General features: G+C 49.5%; 1 protein-coding gene and 1 non-coding gene across 3 annotated transcripts; both read right to left on the reverse strand.

Annotated features, from left to right (window-relative positions):
• Positions 1-4,731: 4,731 nt before the first annotated feature.
• Positions 4,732-12,924, reverse strand: ODC1 (ornithine decarboxylase 1). Of its 2 annotated transcripts, none has more exons than XM_003908270.2 (12): positions 12,491-12,924; positions 9,501-9,610; positions 9,277-9,395; positions 8,820-8,993; positions 8,433-8,605; positions 8,043-8,177; positions 7,835-7,916; positions 7,571-7,654; positions 6,357-6,519; positions 6,162-6,274; positions 5,850-6,064; positions 4,732-5,219 (listed from the first exon to the last, which is right to left on the reverse strand). In XM_003908270.2, exons 3-12 carry the CDS (start codon positions 9,376-9,378, stop codon positions 5,075-5,077), a joined length of 1,386 nt encoding a protein of 461 aa, XP_003908319.1. In that variant the 5' UTR covers positions 9,379-9,395; positions 9,501-9,610; positions 12,491-12,924; the 3' UTR covers positions 4,732-5,074. The 2 variants fall into 2 exon arrangements, with proteins under 2 accessions (XP_003908319.1, XP_009181939.1); XM_009183675.3 differs by lacking the exon at positions 12,491-12,924 and adding an exon at positions 11,561-12,333.
• LOC116270425 lies at positions 11,093-11,228 on the reverse strand. Its single transcript, XR_004178462.1, has one exon. It is a non-coding gene; the product is annotated as a small nucleolar RNA SNORA42/SNORA80 family (small nucleolar RNA).
• Positions 12,925-23,079: the final 10,155 nt, after the last annotated feature.

The raw sequence follows: 23,079 nt of genomic DNA on the forward strand, positions 1-23,079 counted from the left end.
CAGCCCTGCCAGGGGCAGCACCAGCTCAACCCCCACTCAGGAGGCAGCGGCCGTGGGGACCCCGGTGCCTAGTGAGGCGTGCGGCCTGGGTCTGGCTAGTGCCTAGTGAGGTGTGGGGTCCGGGTCCGGCTGCGTCTGTCCAGCTCCAGCCGAAGCCAAAGCCACAGCAGGAATGCAGGGCCAGGTGCCACCCTCTGTGGTATTTCGGAGCCATGGGTGCTCGGGGCTGCCTCTGCCACCCTGGCAGGGAGTAGGATTGGCAGAGAGCAAGGGCTGGGAGCACGTCGCCCTTGGTGAGAAAAGGATGCCTCATTCTAGTCATGGTCATCGTTCAGCAAGAACCCAGGAGCAGAACCTGGCTGGCGAGGCAGGGCCCCGAGGACTCCCAGGCCCTCCTCCTAACTCACGGACTCGCCTCAGACGAGTCACTTGGCCTCTCTGGGCTTCATCCCATCTGTGAAAAACAAGAGCTGGGAGAACTCAGCAAAACCTTTTCTTCACATGACATCCTACCTTGAAACCTGATGGGTGAGACTGGGTGAAGCAGGAGAGGGCGGAGCCCCCCACTCGCCCCCCTCACCCCCAGGCACTGAGGCTTCTCGGGACTCCCTGGTAGGGACAGAACCCGATTTGAAACGGGTTGAGTCTTGCCTTCAGGGGCAGTTCTCCAGCCGGACCCAGAGAGGGGCAGTTCTCCAGCCAGACCCAGCATGGGGGAGGGCCCATGTCAAAGAGGGTACAGGGTGACAGCCAGAAAACCCCGAAGCGAGGGGCTGGCCAGCCACTTCAAGTCACTTAGGAAAATCTGGTAAGGAGGGAACCTGCAAAGAGATGTGTGGTCCCAGTCGAAGAGGTCACTGTTGGGGGTGTGAGGAGCACATGACTTCACACGACAAGCCGAGGGAAGCCTGGGTAGGGGCAGGCCCCACTCACAAGAAGGTGCAAAGTGGGCGTCAGCCAGGGCTGGAGAGGGTTGCAGGGGGCACAGGTGGTTTGCTCTGCCCACAGGCTTCTGGCCTGCCTTTGGTTGCTGCAGGCTGTCTGTGAGGGGCAGTGCCTGGCCCTGACCCTGTCGGGGAGGGAGGGGTTGACCACCTGCTGATGCGCCAGGAATGTTCCCATCCTTGGCTTCTGATGCGTCTGCTGCCTTCATCGGCCTCATGAGCTGGGTTGGCATGAACCAGCCCTCCTGGACCCTGCAAAGGTGAGGACCAGGTCGTGAGCAACTCTACCATGACCCCCTGAGCCAGTCCACTGCCCAAGCCACCCTCCAGATGCTTAACAGCATGTTCCCGGGGTAGGGAAACACTGAACGAAGCTGGAGTCATCTGACCTGGCTTGAATGTTGCCTCGCCATCTGCATGACTTGAGTTCATCTCTGAGTTTATGTCTTCACATGGGAAGCCTATTTAACAATCCTCGTAAAGTCAGTAATACATACCCACTTCAAAAGTGCAGTGTGGAGCCAGTCCCCACTCTCCGCCCAGGCCTCTGATTCTTCTGCCTAGAGGCAACCTCTGTTATCCGTCTCTCACAAGCTCTTCCAGAAATATTCCGTGCGTATGTATGTATGTACACACACAGTTTGTTGGGGTTTGATTTTGCTTTTTACACACATAATAGCATACAACACAGTGCCCCTTGCTCTGCTATTCTCACTGAATCTAGCTTGGAGCTTGTTCCTTATCAGTACTGATGAATCTGCCTCATTCCTTAACCACAGTGTATCCCGTTCCATGGACAATTTCATCAGTACCTTCTTGTATACAAGAAATTGTTTACAAATGATACCACAATGAATAACCTTAGAAGAGTATTTCATCAGAGAAATTCTTACAACTGCTGGGTCAAAGACAATGTGGATTTTTTTTTTTTTTTTTTTTTTTTGAGACAGAGTCTCACTGTCGCCCAGGCTGGAGTGCAGAGGCACAATCTTTGTTCACTGCCAGCTCCAACCTCCCAGGTTCACGCCATTCTCCTGCCTCAGCCTCCTGAGTAGCTGGGACTACAGGCACCTGCCACCACGCCTGGCTAATTTTGTTTTTGTATTTTTAGTAGAGGTTTCACCTGTCAGGATGGTCTTGATCTCCTGACCTTGTGATCTGCCCGCCTCGGCCCCCCAAAGTGCTGGGATTACAGGTGTGAGCCACTGAGCCCGGCCTATAATGTGGATTATTGATATTGTCAAGTTCCCTCCAAAGAGACTGTTCCTTTAATTTACTTTCCTGCCCAGTGCATGAGCACACCTGCTCACCCCGCGAGCTGGGGAACTCTTGTCTTTGCCAATCTGATAGGTGAGAAATAGATTCTCATAGTTTTGTTTCCTTCGGTTGACAAATGTCATGTTCAAAAAGTTTACCGTCAGCTGGGCGTGGTGGCTCATGCCTATAATCCCTGCATTTTGGAAGGCGCAGACGGGTGGATCACTTGAGACCAGGAGTTCAAGACCAGCCTGGCCAACATGGTGAAACCCTGTCTCTACTACAAATAAAAAATTAGCCCAGTGTGGTGGCATGCACCTGTAGTCCTAGCTACTCAGGGGGCCGAGGGAGAAGAATCATTTGAACCCCAGAGGCAGAGGTTGCCGTGAGCTGAGATGGTGCGACTGCACTCCAGCCTGGGCGAGAGTGAGAATCCACCTCAATAAAAAAAAAAAAAAAAAACTGTACTGAGAGCCAGGTTTATGTCTTGCCCACTTTCTATTAGTTACTTTATTGATTTGTTAGAGTTTTTAATATGAAGAAAATTAGCCCTTTTCATGGGTATTGTAGCCCTGTGTGTCCCTTAATTTGTTTCCAGTAGGTTTATGGTCTGTTACTTTTAAAACTTTCATCTATCTGGAACGTATTTTGGAGTAGGAGCTGGGGATACTTTTGTGTCTTCCAACACTACCCCACCCCCAGAGTCTGGGGAAAGTGGTCAGGGGGTAATAATCAGTATTTTTAAGAAATGCCCCAAGTGATTCCAAGGTACTCTGGCTGCCTTTACCTTTGCCCAATAGCTCAGTTCCCCTGAATCCCCTCTTGTGGGGGCTGGCGTGCCAGGAGGAAATTCACAAGTGGTCTTGGTGGAGCTGTATTCACTTCAAGTCACAAGTCTAGAAAGGTCCAGTATCTGTGCACAACCAGACAGCACCATCTTTAATAATGAAGTGGAGATACCCAAACTCAAGTAGGACTTAAGCCTCCTGGAGGACAGTGCCCGGTGTCGACACAGCCCCAGCTACCGTCTGGCTGTCCTCATTCTCTGGTCTCTCCTGCCAAATTTGCCTGCCTGCTCCCATGTACAAGGGCCAAGGAAGATCACTTGATCCAGCCTGGCCACATCATTTCACAGACCCAAGTCCGGCTTTGTTGGGGCCTGGTAAGTGGCTGCACCAAGCTGTGGTCAGGAGCGAGGCTTCAGGGGCCACTCACGTGTAGCACGTGATTACCTGGGGTTGTTTCTGTCCCCACTGGCACTACTGACAGTTGTTGGATTGCATTTCACCTAACTGGCTGAAAGAGCATTGTTTCCAAAGCCTTAGTCCACTTTGAATGGAATACCCCTCTTTTCAGTCTAAGCTCAGCACTGCCACTAAGCGACCTTGGGAATTTCTTCCTTTTTAAGATGGAAGACCTAATGTACCAAGAGTCTAGGCTTGATGTCTAGCTCAAATTTCTTGGCACACAGTACACACTCAGTGCCGACTGTCGTATTTTTAACATAGTGGGTCCCGGATCCCAGGGAACTGCCCTTGCTGGGAAAGCTCGGAGTTACCCAAACACACCAGCATCCTACTTCTCAGGCTCCTGGAAGGCAGGGCTGTGGACTACAGCACTCCTTCCCGCCTTCCCCCTCCAGTCAGAACCAACCTCTGTGGCTCCTGAAAAATCTTTCATGTTTTGGCAACTCTGGCCCAGGGAGACCAGAGTTGGTGATAAGCCAAGCCCTGGGCTAACTTGGCAGCCACACAAGGTAACTACAGCCACAGGAGGGCTCCTGACTTCTCCGGACTCAGGGCTCAGGGGAAGGTGGTGCTTTTGAGAAAGGCAGGAAGTCACTCTCTTCAGCTTTGGTAAATGTGTAACAACATCAGCTTGGCCTTCCACCCTGGGAGGAGCCACAGCCTTCCCCCCTACACATTCGCTCTCTTCCTGTTCCCCTCATGAGGCTGGTGGGGACTCCAGGATGCTCCCACTGCCTGGTGGCTCTGACGTGTCCTTCCCTCCTCCTGCAGCTCCAGCGTTACCCATAAGACATCGCCACAGTGGGGGTTACGGAGCATGAGAGCCTGCCATGTTTTGGGGGAGAGCGGGGGTACACGTTGAGTAAAAGAACACACGAGGCCAGTGGTCATGGTCAGACAAGACGGTGAAGATACACAACATGGTGGGGACTTGCTGTTGCTGAATTTATTAAAATAAGCTGACTGCCAAATGTTGTGCTATATACATTCCTAAGCTCTCACGGGCATGAAGGTGGGAGGCGACATGGATGGTCTCTGCAGGCCAGGTCTATCAGACTTAAGTAGGTCCCACCACCAGGGCCTCTGCACACGGAGTTCACGGCCAACTCTGGACATGTGGGGTGGGCTGAGCAGATGTGCACTGTCCACACTGGAGGACGGGACTTCCGTCTCACCTGTCCTCCTACCTGTGTGTGTGTGGACCCATTGTTCTCTGAGAATCAGAACGAGCTATACGGGACTCATGAACTGTCTGGAATGAACACGCTGTAAAAACGTCCCAATGCCTAATTATTTCAAGATACTTTATTTTAAAAACAGGTCACAACACTAAGCTTTTGGCCCATTCTGCCATTGTACAAGCTACAAACGCTTGTTCAGCAGCTGAGGGGCACTCTTGAGTAGCGTGTCTGAGGAGTGAATAAAAATCCATATAAAACAAATATTCAAATAGTTTCCATAGGAACACAGATAAGTGTGACCCATATCTTAGCCTTCCATATGGCTGCATCGTGCCGACCCTACTCTTACAAAGACATTTCAAAACTAGCGGTAATTAAGTTACATGGTCCCCCCAAATCCCTTAATTCAAGCTAAACTTGCAGTTAACAGCTACCAGAGTGATATCTACACATTAATACCAGCTGAAGCACAGGCTGCTGGGTGGCGTTTCATTCCACTCTCCCAGGCACAAGACACAGGCAGGGTGCTGGCGTCCTGTTCCTCTACTTCGGGTGGGAAGTCAGGGTTCTGGAATTGCTGCATGAGTTGCCTGAGAGAGGAAAAGTGGAATATTAAAAACCCTGCCTCACACTCCTAACTGGGCATGACAGTATTTACTTCCCATCAGGAAACAATTCAATGTATTTTTTTTTTTCTGAGACAAGGTCTTTCTCTGGTACCCAGGCTGGAATAACAATGGTGCTGTCATAGCTCACTGCAGCCTCAACCTCCCACGCTCAAGCAATCCTCTCACCTTAGCCTCCCAAGTAGCTGGGACTACAAGGTGCCCACTACCATGGCCAACTAATTTTTTAATTCTTTGTAGAGACAGGGTCTCGAACTCCTGGGCTCAAGTGATCCTCCTGCCTTGGCCTCCCAAAGTGTTGTGATTTTCAGATGTAAGCCACCATACCCGGCCAATTCAACGTATTTCTAAAGCAAGCGTTTCTTCAGTCACCTTTTTGGTAATAAGGAAACCACAAGACACAGGGCACAAACTTAAATATATTCCAGTTACACAGATATATCCTCATCAGTCTTTTCTAAAACTTTTCTTAGGAAAAATATCCATTTGTATTTAATCTTAGGCAAGACAATTTCTTATTCGTCTAAACAAGAAGCACATATTCAAGAAGGTGCCTATTCTTGGCAGCACCAATAACATGCATGGCTTACTTACCACGCAGGCCCTGACATCACATAGTAGATCGTCGGCCTCTGGAAGCCATTGAACGTAGAGGCAGCAGCAACAGTGTAAGCACCCATGTTTTCAAAGAGCATCCAATCACCCACATGCATTTCGGGCAGGTCACAGCGCTCAACAATCCGATCAAGGCCATCACATGTTGGTCCCCATATGCTGGATGAATAATACTTCTCATCTGGTTTAGGTCTCTATACAAAGAGACAGAGAGAGAGAGGAAGTACTACTTAATTATACTTGTTGTGACCAGTCCTCTTAATTGTTTTATACAGTATGCTCAGAAATTACCTTTTGCAGAAGGGGCTTTACATGTGCATGATCATACAGTATGCAATTAAATGATCCATAGACGCCATCATTCACATAATACATAAAGGTCTGTTCACTCGACTCATCCTCATCTAGAAAGGCAGATCAACAATCTTAATGACTTTTTGCATCAGCTTTCAGTTATACATGAAGTGATTTGTCCTTTACACATACCATCAGAGCCAGTCTGTTCCTTTAATACAATTTTCTTGGCGATGATATTAACCGCAAGTGTGAAAGCTGATGCAACATAGTATCTGCCGGGCTCAGCTATGATTCTCACTCCAGAGTCTGCCGGAAAATATTTGTCCAGCGCTGGGTTGATTACGTTGGTGATCTAAGAGAGCGAAACAGGAAAGAAAGAGCAGCCTTCATTGTGGAGAATTCACACGGGGAAGTAACATCACAGGGCCTTGTGACATGACATCATGAGACCAGACCTCAGCAGACAAGTTTATCATTAAGTAACAAAAGCAAAACATCATCAACATCTCCCTGCAAACCAGGCTGCACATCCCAGGTGGCTCACTTTCATTCCCCTCCAGGCGCCCTGTCTCCTTTAGGATGTTATGGGTATGATTTTATCAAAGAACAGTACATAACAAATTACTACCTAGGAAGGCATCAAGACGTCAAAACATTCTTATTTAACAAATACATGCCAACAGGATAAACATCCTATTCTGCCTACGTCATGATTTTAACAAATCACGTGGATGTATTTTATAAATTCAAGCACCAATATAATGGCTTAACTTCCTAAGTGACTAAACATTTCAAATATTTTCAGGAGAGGAAGCACAGATCGAGCAAAGCACATTTGGGGTGATGATGTGCCACTGTTAGCATATTCTCTAGGAAGCCCACAGCAACATGTTTTTTCTTTTTTTGGAGACAGGGTCTCACTCTGTAGCCCAGGCTGAGAGCAGTGGCATGATGATGGCTCACTGCAGCCTCAACCTCCTGGGCTCAAGTGATCCTCCCACCTTAGCCTTCCAAGTAGCTGGGATTACAGGTATCCACCACCACACCTGGCTAATTTTAAATTTTTTTGTAGAGATGGGGTCTCACTGTGTTGCCCAGACTGGTCTCAAACTCCTGGGGCTCAAGTGATCCTACCACCTCGGCCTCCCCAAGTGCTGGATTACAGGTGTGAGCCATGATTTCCAATGTAACTAATGATCCAAGACTTCTGGGAAAGCTGACTCACACTTTAGAAAACCAAATGATATCAAGTGCAATGTTAGACATCACAAAGAAATCACTCAAAGTAACACACCAAGACACTTCAGCCCATTTTGGTACTAGTTTAGACACTTAAATTTTGAAATATTCCAAAAAGGAATTTATTAAAACAGCTACTGCGTATTAGTTTTGTTCTAAATTACCTCTTCAAATTTAAGCTTCACATCCTCAGATCCAGGAAAGCCACCGCCAATATCAAGGAGATACATGCTGAAACCAACCTCAGCCTAGAATCAAGAAAATCAGTCAGTCAGATCCACAGCTAATAAACAACAAAAACGTATGCAGCAGATAGGCTGAAACCCATGTAACACAGGACCAACTGCCAGAAAAAGTTAGCTCTAGAATTAAGACTAGTTATTGTCAGTTGTGCCCCACCCTTTGCTAACAGGGTCACGTATACTCACCCCCATGTCAAAAACACAGCGGGCATCAGAGATTGCCTGCACGAAGGTCTCAGGATCGGTACAGCCGCTTCCTACATGGAAGCTGGGGGTAAAATAAAGAGACAAGACACTGTGTCTTAGTATTTCTTAAAACAATAGCAAACACTAGGAGAAAGCCTGTAAACCTCAAACTGTTTAATGACCTTCAGCTATCCCACCAAGATCTCACCTGACACCAACGACATCGATATTCAGCTCTTTTGCCCGTTCCAAAAGGAGCCTGCTATTTCTGAGCGTGGCACCGAATTTAACACTGAGACGACAGACTGCTTTGGAATCATCAGTGGCAATCCGCAAAACCAACCTACAAGCAAGGAAAGTGCAGCAAATGTCTCATGATAGATGTTCACTTACAGCCACGATTAAAATAAAAACAATCCTGTTCTAAACACTGTCGCTGATATATTCTGTAGTTTGAGTCCCAGGCTTCATGACTCAAGGAGGGTTTCAACTTTCTACTAAAGTACAGAAATATAATCATCAGAAAATTAAGTTTGTTTGACAAAAATCCACGTATCTTATGTCCCTGATCGTGCCCTCAGATGGGGGAATAACTCACTTTGCTTTTGGATGTGCTCTGGTAACTTTCATCAACTCAACTTCACTATCAAAAGTCATCATCTGGACTCCATTATTAGCAGCATACTTAATTTGAGATACTTGTTTACAAGGATTTGCATAGATAATCCTCTCTGGAGGCACCCCCAGACTCTGCACCAACTGTATTTCAGTCTGAAAAAGAAGAGTGGTGTCATGCTGTCCATATGTGGCTTAACAGGTGAAATAAACAGAAAAGCATAGGAAGTTGTGATGTGCCCCGCCCCACCCCCACCCACCTGCCTTTAGTGAGCATTTATTGCCCAAAAAACACAACTTGTATCTGCCCTGTGGGGAATACCAGGACCGTTTTATACAACTGCTTTTGAGTCCTGCTGCTATTGCTTACCTTGCTAGCACAGTCAAATCCTGTCCCGACAGCAGCAAGGGTCTTCACGATGGCTTTGCTATCATTACATTTGACTGCATAAAAGGGGGTGACACGAGGGAGAGCTTTTAACCACCTCAGATGTTTCTTTAGAATGTCTCCCAGGTCTGCCACATAGAAGGCATCCTTATCATCCTGAAACAAGAGTGGTCACAGGTGACTCACTAGCAGTCTCACCACACACCACACCAACAGCCAGCGACCTTCTTTCCCATCAGTCACAATGAATCCTGCTCTTTTGAGTCTAGCCACTGATATGAATATCACCATTATCACTATTAATTTACCACCAGTGAATTAATTTCTACATTCCATAACAAGACACAGAAGCCTCACTGCTCTTCCTCAGACCTTGCCAAAGTTTTCCACTTGCCTGGCATTCTCAGCTGCACTGCCAGCATGGGTCTCATATACTTACAGAAAAAGAAACTTCATTAATTTTTTGGTCCAGAATGTCCTTGGCAGTAAAACCTTCATCGAGGAAGTGGCAGTCAAATTCTTCATTACCAAAGTTGTTCATGATTTCTTGATGTTCCTCTGAAATGCAACAAAATGCAAATAGAGTGGAGAAATTCACTCAGAAGCCTTAGCAATACAATTCTTAAGACTAACCTGCAACACAAATGTAAACTGAATACTTACATGGAAAACTAAGAGATGGAATTCAAAGAAATATTTCCAGCTTCTCACAAAGGCAACTCTCCAGGAATTCCAAACCCCTCTGCGTGTGCCCTTGGAGCAGCAGTGACAATCTGTGACATAAAACAGGGAATTTGCTGTCTACCTTAGGAACACACCAAGTTGAAGATGGGGCACTGGCCGAGCACACGCAGAGCTAATCATACCCCGGATATAAATCACTCACTAGCCTGGTGATCCCAATTATTACTAGGTATAAGGCACATGATTTCATAAACCTCGGCAGTATAAGGACACCACAAATTCAATACCAGGTTTTGCCAAGGCAGCACACTAAGCATTTCAAATATTTGTACCAAAAAAATGTAGAACGCAAGTTTCAGAAGCTTATCTGCACTTAGCTCACTGATATGGAAAAAGTTTTATAATGGTCTGCTTTATTTCAGAGCAGTTTCAGTTCTTTAGAAACTTAAAATAGCATTATAGACTTTTTTTTTTTTTTTTTTTTTTTTGAGACGGAGTCTCACACTGTCACCCAGGCTGGAATACAGTGGTGCAATCTTCGCTCACTGCAACCTTTGCCTCCCAGGTTGAAGCGATCTCCTGCCTCAGCCTCCCGAGTAGCCAGGATTACAGGCGCCTGCCACCACGTCCCACAAATTTTTCTGTTTTTTAGTAGAGACAGGGTTTCACCACGTTGTCCAGGCTGGTCTTGAACTCCTAACCTCAGGTGATCCACCCACCTGGGTCTTCCAAAGTGATGAGATTACATTATAGCCTTTATATACAGCCATACAAACATCTTGCTATTTCCTACTTCCACTAAGTCTTAGAATGATTTTTACTGACCAACAGGCATCATGGAAATGTCTGGAGCATTTCAGATTTTACAAGTTAATTTTCAGGTATTAGCTGGGTATATACTTCTTAAAAACTGTAACCCTCAAGTCAACTTATCACATTGTATTACAGTTGCTGTTACCTAATTAGAATTCAGGTTTTTTTTACTTTTTAAATTAAAAAAATTTTTTTTTGAGACGGAGTTTTGCTCTTGTTGCCCAGGCTGGAGTTCAATGGTGTGATCCCGGCTCACCTCAACCTCCGCCTCCCAGGTTCAAGCGATTCTCCTGCCTCAGTCTCCCGAGTAGGTAGGATTACCGGCATGCGCCACCACACCCGGGGCTCGGCTAATTTTGTATTTTTAGTAGAAACGGGGTTTCTCCATGTTAGTCAGGCTGGTCTTGAACTCTCGACCTCAGGTGATCTGCCTGCTTCAGCCTCCCAAAGTGTTGAGATGACAGGCGTGAGCCACCGCGCCCGGCTAGAACTCAGTATTCTGAAACCAGCGTTGCCTACCAAGTTTAGCAATTCCGGAATGCCAACTGTTCTTACAGGCACTCTCATATTTGCTTAGCTATGAGAATAATTTGGGGCTAACTTCACCAATAAGAAAAATAAGCAAGAACATCACGCTAGTAACAATAAAAGCCACTGTATTTTGATTTCATCAAATGTGACACACTGGTGAACCAGTTTTCTTAAAATTATTTATTTTAACCTTTAAAAATTTCTGCAGGTAGAGCGTTCTTCTTTTCCACTGTGCAACCCACTTCAGTGCCAGCAGCCCACAGGCACAGAGGCCAGGCAATGGTTCGGGGACACAGTTTGCTCTGGCATGGGGTACTATGACAGGCCCAGGGGGACGGGCCTGTCATAAATCCAAACCCATGCATGGAATTTGCTTTAAAGCTCTATCTATTGTGACTACTCGGCAGTGTCAACCTCGGAAGTTGCCTAAATCACCCCTCGGAGAAGGCAAGAGAGTAACAACGCTAGCAAAACCATTTTTGTTATAGAAATGGTTATATATTGTTTATATAAAGAATATTTACAATTTAATAATAAATAGGCTCACGCAGACACGGACGGGGTCATTTAAGGCCTTGTTACATATTTTTAAGGCAATGTTCAGGCCTAAACTTGGAAAGTTTCGATTTCTTTTTAATATGCCAACACTTTTTTGCTTTTTCTGTATCTTTTAAAGCGTTACTTAAGTAACTTACTTGAATATATTTTACTGAAGAGCACCTTTTGGTCTTTCTGTAACAGCAATTTAAAATGGCGAATCAATTAGCACAAGACGGTAATGTTAGAAGAGAGAGCGGCTAATTCAAACTTTCAAAAAATGTTCACAAATCAATTAAAGTCTGCCCAATTTTATGTTTAAACAAAGTCAGCCACCACATTCTTTGTCCTCCCCAGACATTCCTGAGAGGTTCTGCCTTCTACACTTTCACCAATTATTTCGGCTTCGCAAACAGCACAATCAGCCTTTTCTGAAAACCTTAGGGCTGGCTCCCCTGTGTACGTCCGTTCATCTGAGCCAAGCTTTTCCGAGATCACCGAGTCATTCAGAGTCCTTAAATAAACACCTCTAAGTCATGGCTGGCCGAGCAGCTAATATCACAGCTACTACGACAAGACTATCTTAGCTCTACCCACACTCGCGGGTTTCCAAATTGGTGTCATCTACTCTGTAGACACAGCGAAAATAAAAACTGGAAGGAAACTGAAGGCGCCAAGGCCGGGGCCCCGCTCGTCCGTACCGAGGCGAGTCCGGGCTCTGCGCCCCTGCACCTGCTGCGCGCCCGCCAGGGCCTCCTCAACGGCTCCCCGGCCCGCGCGCGGCCGCCGACGGGTTGGGAAAAGAGGACGGCGCGGAGACGCAGAGTCCCTGGGAGGGTCTCCGCCAGGCCCCTCCAGCCCCGAGCTGTGAAGACGGGGGCAGGACGCGGCGCCCGGGTCACCCCTATCCAGCCGCGGGAGATCCCCGGGCCGGGAGGAAGCGGCGCCCCAAGGTCGTGGCCCGCTCGGCGACCACGTGTCTCCGCAGGCCGGCGAGGCGCGCCGCACACGTGCCCGGGGCCCGCCGCCCGCCCCGGCTCCCGCCTCCCTCGCTCCCTCCCTTCCTCCGCAGCCGGGCGGTCCCTCACCTCAGAGCGCCCGGGCGCCGCGGGCCAGCCCCATGGGGAAATGCAGACGCCGGAGCCTGAGCCGCAGCCGCAGGAGCGCTCGGCCGCCCCCGCCGCGCCCGTCAGCGCCTGGCTCCCGCCCGCCGGAGACGCCGGCCCGAGGTGGCGCCGGAGCTGCTGGCACAGGGGCGGCGGGCGGCGGCGGCGGCGGCTACAGGAGGGACTGACAAAGCCCCACGGCGCGCAGCTCCCTACTTATAGCGCCGGCGGGTCGCCATGGAGACGCACCAGCTCAAACCAGCCACGATCGGTTCCGGCCGGGACGCCGCCGAGGGAGGGGCGGGGGCTCGGCGGTGGCCAACCCAGGCCCGCGCGGAGCTGGTGGGGCGCTGGCGGGCCGACGTCAGCGGAGCCGAGCACCGCCCGCCCCACGCGTGGCCCCCGCCCCCGGCCTCGCGCCCCGCCCTCCCCACCCTGCGGCGGCCTCGCCCCGCCCCGCCCTGCGGCGGTCCGCCCGCCTGGAACTGGTCCGCGCACGCGCACGACGCCGCAGGCCCCGGCCCGCGCCCGCTGAATGGCGGAGACTGTCCCTGCACAGCTGTGCTTCCACCTGGCCTTCAGTGCCTCGTGCCCGAGAGCGGAAAAGGGAAATCGCGAGCGGAGCACCGGTGTGCTGGCCACGTGGGCCCCGCCGGGCCGACTCGACCGTGCTGCCGCCCGCCGCTCCAGTGCAAGGGACCTGGAAGAGATCCCGGTGCCGCTCCGCTCCCACCAGCGAGGGAGCAGAGGCGCGGGAGGGAAGGGGCGTCCCGGGGGTCGCCAGCACGCTGGGGGCAGGGCTGCCAGCCTCCCCCACGCCCCCACGCTGGAAGCCTCGTCTTTGTAACATCCGGTGTCCTGGAACTAGATGGGTCCTGTCCTGCGGAGGTGGTTTCCCCTGTGAAGCCAGAGATTCACCCAGGAGCGTGAGGGGAGCCGGGTCCTGAACCCCCAAGCCGCCCACTACCCTCTACTTTACCGGATGGAATTCATCAGTAACTAGGTATCTTTAAGGGCGGCTCCCTGGCGCGCTCTGACAGTTACGGAAGTCCCAAAATGCTTTGACCGAAAACGTCTAACAGTGAATACATAAGGCAAAAAGCCGCGTGGGAAATTCGAGTCCCTAGGAGCGCCCGGGGGATGCCTCTGGAGGTGGACTGCCACTCACCCCAGGCCACGCTGGAATGCCCCCACCAGGCAGGCACTGGACTTGAATTGGGGACACTTTTTTTTTTTTTTCATTTTTTCATTTTTTACCATTTTGGACAATCCAGACAGGTTATGTCTCTCCCTAGGGTGGGGATTTCGACTGACCGGAGTGTGGCCGATAAAGAGTTAAAAAGAGGAGAGGGTAGATCTAGATCTAGTCCTGGGTGGGTAGGGGTGGGGTTGCAGGAGCTCAGAGCACTGGCCCAGCCCTGCCCCCAACTTGCTGTGTTCTCTTGGACAAGTTACCTCCCTTCTCTGGGCCTCAGATAACCCAAGAATCCTTACATAGATATCTTTATAGCCACAAAGCCCTGTGAGGTTTTTGAAAAACTTCCTTGGTATCCAAAGCCAGGTCTGAGGCACAGTCAGTGAATACCTGTTTAATGAATGCATGCATAAATGAATGAATGGATGATCCAGCTCTTCCTGGAGCAGGCGCGACTTCCACAGAAACAAAAAGAGGGCAAACGCGAGCCGTAAGCAGAAGTGAGTCTTCTTCCTATGTGAAGGGATGTGGGGGTGGTCCGCCCTATCTGTCCTTGAGCACCCGCCCGGACTAGAGGGGTGGGGGTGGCTCCACCCTTAACAAGCTTAATTCTTGATGAGATTAACCATCAGAACCCATGAGAGAACGTTATAGCTCCAGCGCTGAATGGGACATCTTTGATTCTATGGTGATGCGGACTTTGTGCTTCTGTGTGAGGAAACACTGTTCCAACGACGCAATTTTCCTCACACTCCGGAAGTGTCCTGCACTGCCAGAATTGCCCAGCTTCCTGGCACACCTACAAACCAGTCATTCCCAACACTGCCCAGTATGCAGCCTCCCGGCAGAGGGCCTGAATGTCTTGGCAGGTAGGGTTCCCCTAGCAGCCTGGGGTGGCCAGATAGAAACATTAACTGGAACTGGAGCACCGGTGTGCTGGCCACGTGGGCCCTGCCGGCCCACTCTGGTCCCTGCTGCCGCCCACCGCTCCAGTGCAAGGGACCTGGAAGTGATCCCGGTGCCGCTCCAGTTCCAGATCCAGGGAGCCAGGAGGGCTCCGACTGGTGCACACACAAGCCGCTCACACTGCTGTCGCCCACATACCGTCCTCTCCTGCTAGCCCACCCCAAAGCCCAAACTCCTGCCCACATGCTGGGAAGGTGAGGCCTTGCCTGGACAGCCCAGCAGGGAAAATAGAAAGAGGGAAGTAGTCCTGCTGCTTTTCCGGAGCTCTGCTCTGCGGCTGCAGGAAGACCCGCAGAGGCCCTGGGCAGCAGGACTGTGGACAGCAAGGCCTGAGTGGTGAAACCCAACCACTCAACTGGATTCCAGAAGCTCAGGTGGTGGTGACTAAACCTGGCCTTAATCAAAATGCATGACTTTATTGTCTTTCAATGTATTTTCAGTAAACTTCATCCTCTCCATTACTATTTCTTTTCTGTGGAAAAAAGCAATAGATCCTTGTAAAAATACGTGATGCCACGCACTTAGGAATCACTGTCATGTGGAGATGAGATTTCTTTTTTATTTTTATTTTTCTGAGAGTCTCACTCTGTCGCCCAGGCTGGAGTGCAGTGATCTCCGCTCACTGCAACCTCTGCCTACCCGGCTCAAGCGATTCTCATGCCTCAGCCTCCTGAGTAGCTGGGATTACAGGCACGTACCACCATGCCCAGCTAATTTTTGTATTTTTAGTAGAGATGGGGTTTCACCATGTTGGCTAGGCTGATCTCGAACTCCTAACCTCAAGTGATCTGCCCACCTCGGCCTCCTAAAGTGCTGGGATGACAGGCATGAGCCACCGCACCTGGCTGGAGATGAGACTTCTGTGTGTGGTGCTAAAAGAGTAAATAAAAACATCAGACACTACATTGGACATGCTACTAAGAGCTTAGTCATCTCACCTAAGTTCTCGGACCAACTCCCGTTTTCTTAGGATTCTTTGGGCCCCCTCACAACCCCCCGGCCCCGCCCCGCTCATTATGAAAGCTTGGACATGACTCCGCCTCTCTGAGTTCCAGGCTACCCTTCTGTAAATGGGAGGTTGGACTGGATGAAAGCTCAGATTCTTCTTGCCTTCTAATGTTCTAAGAATCTGACTTATTTCATAGGGTTCTTTATGAATCCACGGACCAAGTTTTCTGAACCAAAAACAAAAACATGTCTGATGAAGGAGGTATCTTTTCCTCTTCTTTGCCAACTTACATGAAAAGGCTTATGAAGGTGTACAGTGATTGCAGACTTAAGCAGTCACCCTTATCATTATTAATTTTTTTTGAGACAAGAGTCTTGCTGTGTTGCCCAGGCTGGAGTGCAGTGGCACGATCTTGGCTCACTGCAACCTCTGCCTCCCAAGTTCAAGCAATTTTCCTGCCTCAGCCTCCTGAGTAGCTGGGAATCCAGATGCCCACCACCACATCCAGCTGAATTTTGTGTTTTTAGTAGAGATGGGGTTTCACCATGTTGGCCAGGCTGGTCTTGAACTCCTGACCTCAAGTGATCAGCCTGCCTTGGCCTCCCAAAGTGCTGGGATTACAGGCATGAGCCACCGCGCCTGGCCTCACCCTTATTGAAAAGAATTAGGTCACATAGAAGACAATAACCAGCAAGCGTTTGTGTATCCACTTACTCAATATTGGAAAGTTTGACATTGAGAGCTTTCTGGAAAATGGGTTTGGGCTCTGCTTACATGTCCGTGGTTGTGCTCTACTTCACCAGACTTCTTCCAGGAGCATAGAACAGTGGACTGTGGAGTGAGGCTCATGACCTCCAGTCCCATGAGGGCTTTGGGAGGTTAGCATCTGCCCTGGCAAGGATGCCATAACTCAGGATACCTGGGTAATGGGGAGCAGTGACAGATGCTCTAGTCCCATCTGGATGCTTGGCCAAAAACAGTTTTCCTTACTCAATCACTCAGCAGTCCTTTAACCTTGCCCTTTGAATGGTATTAGGTGTTTCCGAAAAACCCAATCCACCCTCCAAGGTGGAAAGTGTGCCATCTCTGCCCATAATCCAAATGGCGTGCCTGAGGCATAGAAAGCAGCTTTCAGGGAGGCCCTCCTTCCTCTGAGCAATGGTGGCATCATCAGAGAAGTGGAGCTCCTCCAAAAGAATCTGCTGGAAGCAGAGGACGCCCATGTGTAAGTGGAAGTCCCAGGATGTTTGTTTTATAAAGTGTTACATCACAGCCCTACCTTGCCCCAGCCCTGGTGTGGCTCACTGGGAAGCTGCTGGGACAGGAGCCAAATAGGAGGAACTGGGCCAGGGCCTTCGGGAGCCCAGAAGTGCCCTGGAGCAGGTTAGTGGGCACACACAGTTGCAGAGAAGAGGGGGCCCTTGTCTGGAGGCTGAGAGTTTGGAAGAGTTCTTTTTTATTTATTTATTTTGAGACGCAGTCTTACTGTGTCACCCAGGCTGGAGTGCAGTACCGCGATCTCAGCTCACTGCAACCTCCGCCTCCTGGGTTCAAATGATTCTCGTGCCTCAGCCTCCTGAGTAGCTGGGACTACAGGCGTGCACCACCACTCCTGGCTAATTTTTTGTATTTTTAGTAGAGATGGGTTTTTGCCATGTTGGCCAGGCTGGTCTCAAATTCCTGACCTTAAATGATCCGCCCTCCTCAGTCTCCCAAAGTGTTGGGATTACAGGTGTGAGCTGCCGTGCCTGGCCTGGAAGAGTTCATTTTCATAGAGAAAGTGATGTCTATAATTATTTTGCTTCCCACGGCCTTGTCTTTTTCGGTGGGCAGAAGTCAGAGTCCTATTAAACCTGTACGGTGTCAGCATTCAGACATGCCATCTGACATGTGGACGGAAGCTTTGCCATCTGCCTACTTGGCTTGTCTGTTTCAAGCCCTTCACTGGTGGCCCTTGGTCCACAGAGTCAAGTCCAAACCCCTTAGCCTGGCACCCAGGGCCCTCTGAGGCCTGCCCTACCCTGCCCACCCTCCCAGCCTCTTCTGCTACTCTAGCTCCCTGAGCCACTGATGTTCCACGGACCCTGCTCCCGCCAGAGTAACGTGGGTCACGTGATGTGGGCACCTTTGTTTCCTGCCTTCCCCTCCCCGCAACTCTCCCTTTGAAATCAGGACCATGATTTTCCTCTCCATATGTTCGGTTTCTAGCCCGAATCCTGGCACACAAAGTCATTCAATATTGTCAAGTTGAAACTGGGTTTCGTAGCACCTGTGGGCTATTGGGGAAAAAAGAAAGAGAGGCTGTGCTGAACCATCGTCCTTTGTGGTTGTACGAGTGATTAGCTCAGGAGAATTGCTACCCACGTGCTATCTAAAATTAGAGGAACAAAAGACCCTGGGTGTTCTGCCTTTGGTCAGGTGCTTGTTGATTCATTCCATAGATGTCTGCTTCCTCCTGTGTGCAAGTGACAGGTGGGACAAGGGAGGACCCTCGATGCCTGGGCTGGGTTCCTGGGGACCAGCAGGGAATTGATAAGAGCCAAGAGAAGCCTCGCTTTTACCCAGTGCCTAAGGAAACTGCCTCTTTTGTTTTATTTTCTAAGTTCCTGGTGACTCCCTCTGACCCAACAGGCTGCAGCGCCTCTGCTGGGCTTTGCCACTGCCCCATTTTTGCTAGAGCCTCACCCTGGTGGGGCCCCACCTCTGGGAAGCCCCAGCGCCTGCAAGATTTTTTCCTCTCGTGACAGGGAGCAGCATGCAGAGGGCCCTTGCACAACCTGGGTCTTCTGGAAGGTGAGTGCTCTGCCCGGGGACAGTGTGAGCTCTGCATCCCTGCCAAGTCAGAGGCGGGACCATCCAAAGGGCCTGTGGCTGGGATCTGCCACACTGAGCCTTGCAGGCCTTCCAAGGGGTGGGGTGCCCTGAGGGCAGTGCTCCCTGTCTCTGTTCCAACAGCTGTGAGCACTTGCTCTGTGCCAGCGCCCCTGCCAGGTGCCAAGGAGAAGGAGGGGAGGCCAAGGAGGTCCCTGTGCTCCAGGATGTCATGGTCCAGAGGGGAGGCTGCCCCAGGCTTGTGCTTTCTAGGTTCTGGTCCCCTGGGATAGTGGTCACACAGACAAAGGAGATGGACGCAACTGAGGGAGCAGGGGCCTGGGCTTGGAAAGGCTCATCCAGGGCTCGAGTTAGGGAGGGGCCTGCAGCACCCAGGGCAAGAATAAGACCTGTGGGCACCGAGGGAGGCTCCCGCCCATGAGCCCAGCTTTCCTCTGTGAGAGGACTGAGGGCTGTGAAGGGGAGAGCAGAGGAGGGGTCACTGGGGAGCAGCATCTCACCCCCAGGGGCTGCTACTTCATCCAGCTCTGGCCTCCATCAGTCCATGCAAATCCTGGCTGACAGCAGGGCCCCACCAACGTAGAGGGCAGGTCGGCCTCCACATATGGGCACAGAATGTTTTGCTTTGGCATTGCATGCCCTGTATGGCTCAGGGCCCAGGCAGGCAGTTCAGCAGAGGGAATTTAGCAAGGGAACTAGTTCCAGAGATGACATATCTTACAGCTGCAGGAAGCCACTATCACTCAGAGGACTGGGGACGAATGGGGATGAGGGTCCTCAGCAGCATGGCAGCCATCTGTGGGCTGTCCAGTGGAACTGGCACCACAGAGAGACCCACTGACCACCAAGGGGAAGCAGCTAGTGCTGGGGAGGCTGGGAAGCCAAGAGAGAGGGAGGGAGACAGAGAGAAGGGACAGGAGCCAGCTCTCCCCTCCGCCCATCCTCCCGGCTCCCACCAGCGCTTCCCAGTCGGAAGCCTGTTGGCAAGAGACCCTGGTCAGTGTAATTTGCCGAGGCCAGCCCGGTCCACTCCACCAGAGAAACAGCAGAGCCGCAGTGGGAGTGGGGAATGGGTCTGAGAGAGGGCGGGAAAGGGCAGGCTCAGCCCCTTCCGGAAGGCCCGTCAGAGTCTTCCTCCTGCCTTCTTGTAGGACAGTTTCTAACCGGAGTTCTGGTAAGCACTGGTGACATTTCACATTGGCTTAAGCAATAAGGAAGAGCAATCATCTCACGTAGCAACATGGCTCGGGGAAGGGAGTCTCCAGTTTCATGTATTCGGAGCCTCAAGAACAACGTTGAAGACCTGGATTCTTTTCCTGTTTTTGCAGTTCCATGCCCAGGTGTTGGCCCAGCTCTCCTCATGGTTCCAAGAAGGCTGCCCCAGGAAGGCTTGTGGACAGAGGGAGAAGCATCTCTTCCTCTAAGTCTCTTTTTATCTAAGAAACCAGTTTGACCAGCATCCTTCCCCTCGGCTCCCTGGGAGGAATGCATGGATCCCTTCGCCTTCCCCCATCCCTCCATGGTTGACTAAACCCACTAGGATCCACTCTTTCGTGTGGAAATGGGTTCAGGCCTCCCATGAACAGCATGAAGATGCCCTCTGTTATGGGTTACATTATGTCCCCTGCCCCCGAGACAGTATGTTGAGTCCTAACCCTAGTATTGCAGAATGTGAATTTATTAGAACATAAGGTCTTTATGGAGGTCATTAAGTTAAATGAGGGCATTAGGGTGGGCTGGTGTCCTGATATAAAGGGGAAATTTGGGGCTGGGTGTAGTGGCTTACACCTATAATCCCAGTGCTTTGGGAGACCAAGGCAGGAGGATTGCTTGAGGGCAGGAGTTCGAGATACTGGGGAGACCCAGTATCTATAAAAAAAAAATCAAAAACAAAAAAATTAGTGTGTGGTGCATGCCTGTAGTCCCAGCTACTCAGGAGGCTGAGGTGGGAGGATCGCTTGAGTCCAGGAATTTGAGGCTGCAGTGAGCCATGAAAAGGTGGGGGACGATGGAGACCCACAGGGAAAACATCTTGTGAACACGGCAGAGGTAAGGGTGACACCTCTACACACTGAGGAACTTCAAAGGTGGCCAGCAAACCACTGGGAGCTCGGGGAAGGCACAGCGAAGATGCTCATCTGCTCGTGGCTCTCAGAGGGAAGCCAGCCCCCCAAGCCCTTGATCTCAGACCTCTGCCCCCCGGAACTGTGAGATGATAGATTTCTGTTGTTTAAGCCCCAGTTTGTGGTGCTTTGTTACAGCAGCCCTAGGGAACCATCCACTATCAGAACAAAAGCAGGGCTGGACTGCTAGAAGAAAGGAGAGGAGAACTGCAGAGGATACCCGCCTTGGGGCTGAACCTGAGATCACTCCAGGGCTCCCTGGGTTGTTTTGAAGAATGGAGATGGATTTGTGCAGGGCTCACTGTAGAAGCTCAGTACAACATGTGACACTTATAAGGCTGCAATCCACAGAGCTCAGTCCCCAAGGAGCGCTGCATCCACAGACATTCCAAACAGAAATTCCCATTTCCCTTGGCTTCTTTCTCAAACACGGAAGGAGGGACTTCTCAGTGCATCATTAAAGAACCCTCTTCTTGGCCAGGCATGGTGGTTCATGCCTGTAATCCCAGCACTTTGGGAGGCCGAGGCAGGAGGGTTGCTTGAGGCCAGGAGTTCAAGACCAGCCTGGGCAACATAATCGAGATACTGCCTCTACAAAAAATTAAAACATTCTTTAATGTTGATCTGTGAGATTTTGGTGCACCCACCACCCGAACAGTATACACTGAATCCAATTTGTAGCTTTTATCCATCACCCCCTTCCCACCCTTTCCCCGAAGTCGACTGTGTCATTCTTATGCCTTTGCATCCTCATAGCTTAGCTCCCACTTAAGAGTGAGAACATACAATGTTTGGCTTTCCATTCCTGAGTTACTTCAGTTACAATAATAGTCTCCAATTCCATCTAGGTTGCTGTGAATGTCATTAATTCATTCCTTTTTACGGCTGAGTAGTATTCCATCCTATATATATATACCACAATTTCTTTATCCACTCGTTGATTGATGGGCATTTGGGCTAGTTCCATATTTTTCCAACTGCAAATTGCACTGCTATAAACATGTGTGTTCAAGTATCTTTTTTGTGTAATGATTTCTTTTCCTTTGAGTAGATACCTAGTCGCTGGATCAAATGGTAGGATCACACTTGTAGTTCTTTAAGGAACCTCCACAGTGTTTTCTGTAGTGGTTATAGTAGTTTACATTCCCACCAGCAGTGTAGAAATGTTCCCTGTTCACCATATCCACACCAACATCTTTTTTTAAAAATTTTTTTATTATGGCCATTCTTGCAGGAGTATGGAAATAAAGAAAAAAGTGGATTTTGGCCTGGGTGGGTGAGGAAGAATACAGAATAACAGAAATAGAAAATGTCACATAACATCTAAACAAACAAACAAAAACCCAGAAAGAAGAATAAAAGCTGAAATTAAAGGGATAGAAGAATAGATAAAGAAATCCAAAAGCTGGTTCTTTGGAAAGACCAGTAAAATAGATAAATCCCTTGAAAGCCTAATTAAGGGAAAAATAAGATAGCAAGAGTACAAAATAAGGGAAAGGCAAATAAATGGCAAACTAATAGAAGATAAATTCATATATATAGATATATATAAAGGGGAGTTTATTAAGTATTAACTTACACAATCACAAGGTCCCACAATAGGTTGTCTGCTGGCTAAGGAGCAAGGAGAGCCAGTTCAAGTCCCAAAACGGAACTTGGAGTCCGATGTTCGAGGCCAGGAAGCATCCAGCACAGGAGAAAGATGTAGGCTGGGAGGCTAAGCCAATCTCTCTTTTTCACATTTTTCTGCCTGTCTTATATTCTCTGGCAGCTGATTAGATGGTGCCCACCAGATTAAGGATGGGTCTGCCTTCCCTAGCCCACTGACTCAATGTTATTCTCTTTTGGCAACATCCTCACAGACACACCCAGGATCAATACTTTCAATTCAATCAAGTTGACGCTCAGTATTAACCATCACAATACGATAGGATTATTTTCTGTAATAACCTATGTAAAAATAAGCAGTCATTATTTTCCTGTTTTGTTCTTTAGGTGTAAAACAAACAAGAATTTTAAAAAGAAACTTCAATTTTAAAGATATTATTCAAACTAAGTTAAACGTTTCATGTATAAATGAAAACGATACATTTTGTTTGCATGTAGCAAACAAAAATATTCCATCTTGCAGTTAACATTTCCATTGTTGAAATTTTCAACACCAAAACTCCATGTTTAATGATGGAATTTAACTGCTTAAACGCTGCATCTTTGCCTTCACAATCACAGCGATACTGTTTCTTTCAAATGTCACGGGAGTTGGAGATATGTCTTGCTCCTGTGCTGGGCGCAAAGGTGAGGTGGTCAATTGTTGGTCTGGGACTTTCAGTGCTGAATTCAGAAAAGTCCTGGGTGAACTGGGACAAGTTGGCCCGCCAGCTGAAGGACTGAAAAGAAAGCTTTGGACACTTTCCCAATGAACACGTAGCCAAGTCTTTGTGAATCAGAGGCCAGCCGTGGAACCAGGAGTTCTCTGAATTAATTTAGGTGCAGAATATGTTTATGA

Source organism: Papio anubis, chromosome 14, assembly GCF_008728515.1.
Source record: "Papio anubis isolate 15944 chromosome 14, Panubis1.0, whole genome shotgun sequence".
Lineage (NCBI taxonomy): Eukaryota > Metazoa > Chordata > Mammalia > Primates > Cercopithecidae > Papio > Papio anubis.

Excerpts from the sequence above, each read along its gene's own strand:
- ODC1 (XM_003908270.2), bottom strand. The coding sequence starts at position 9,378 with ATGAACAACTTTGGTAATGAAGAATTTGACTGCCACTTCCTCGATGAA. Across the intron at positions 6,520-7,570 it reads TGAAGCTTAAATTTGAAGAG|ATCACCAACGTAATCAACCC; the intron begins GTAATTTAGAAC and ends TCGCTCTCTTAG. Across the intron at positions 6,275-6,356 it reads GGAACAGACTGGCTCTGATG|ATGAGGATGAGTCGAGTGAA; the intron begins GTATGTGTAAAG and ends CTGCCTTTCTAG.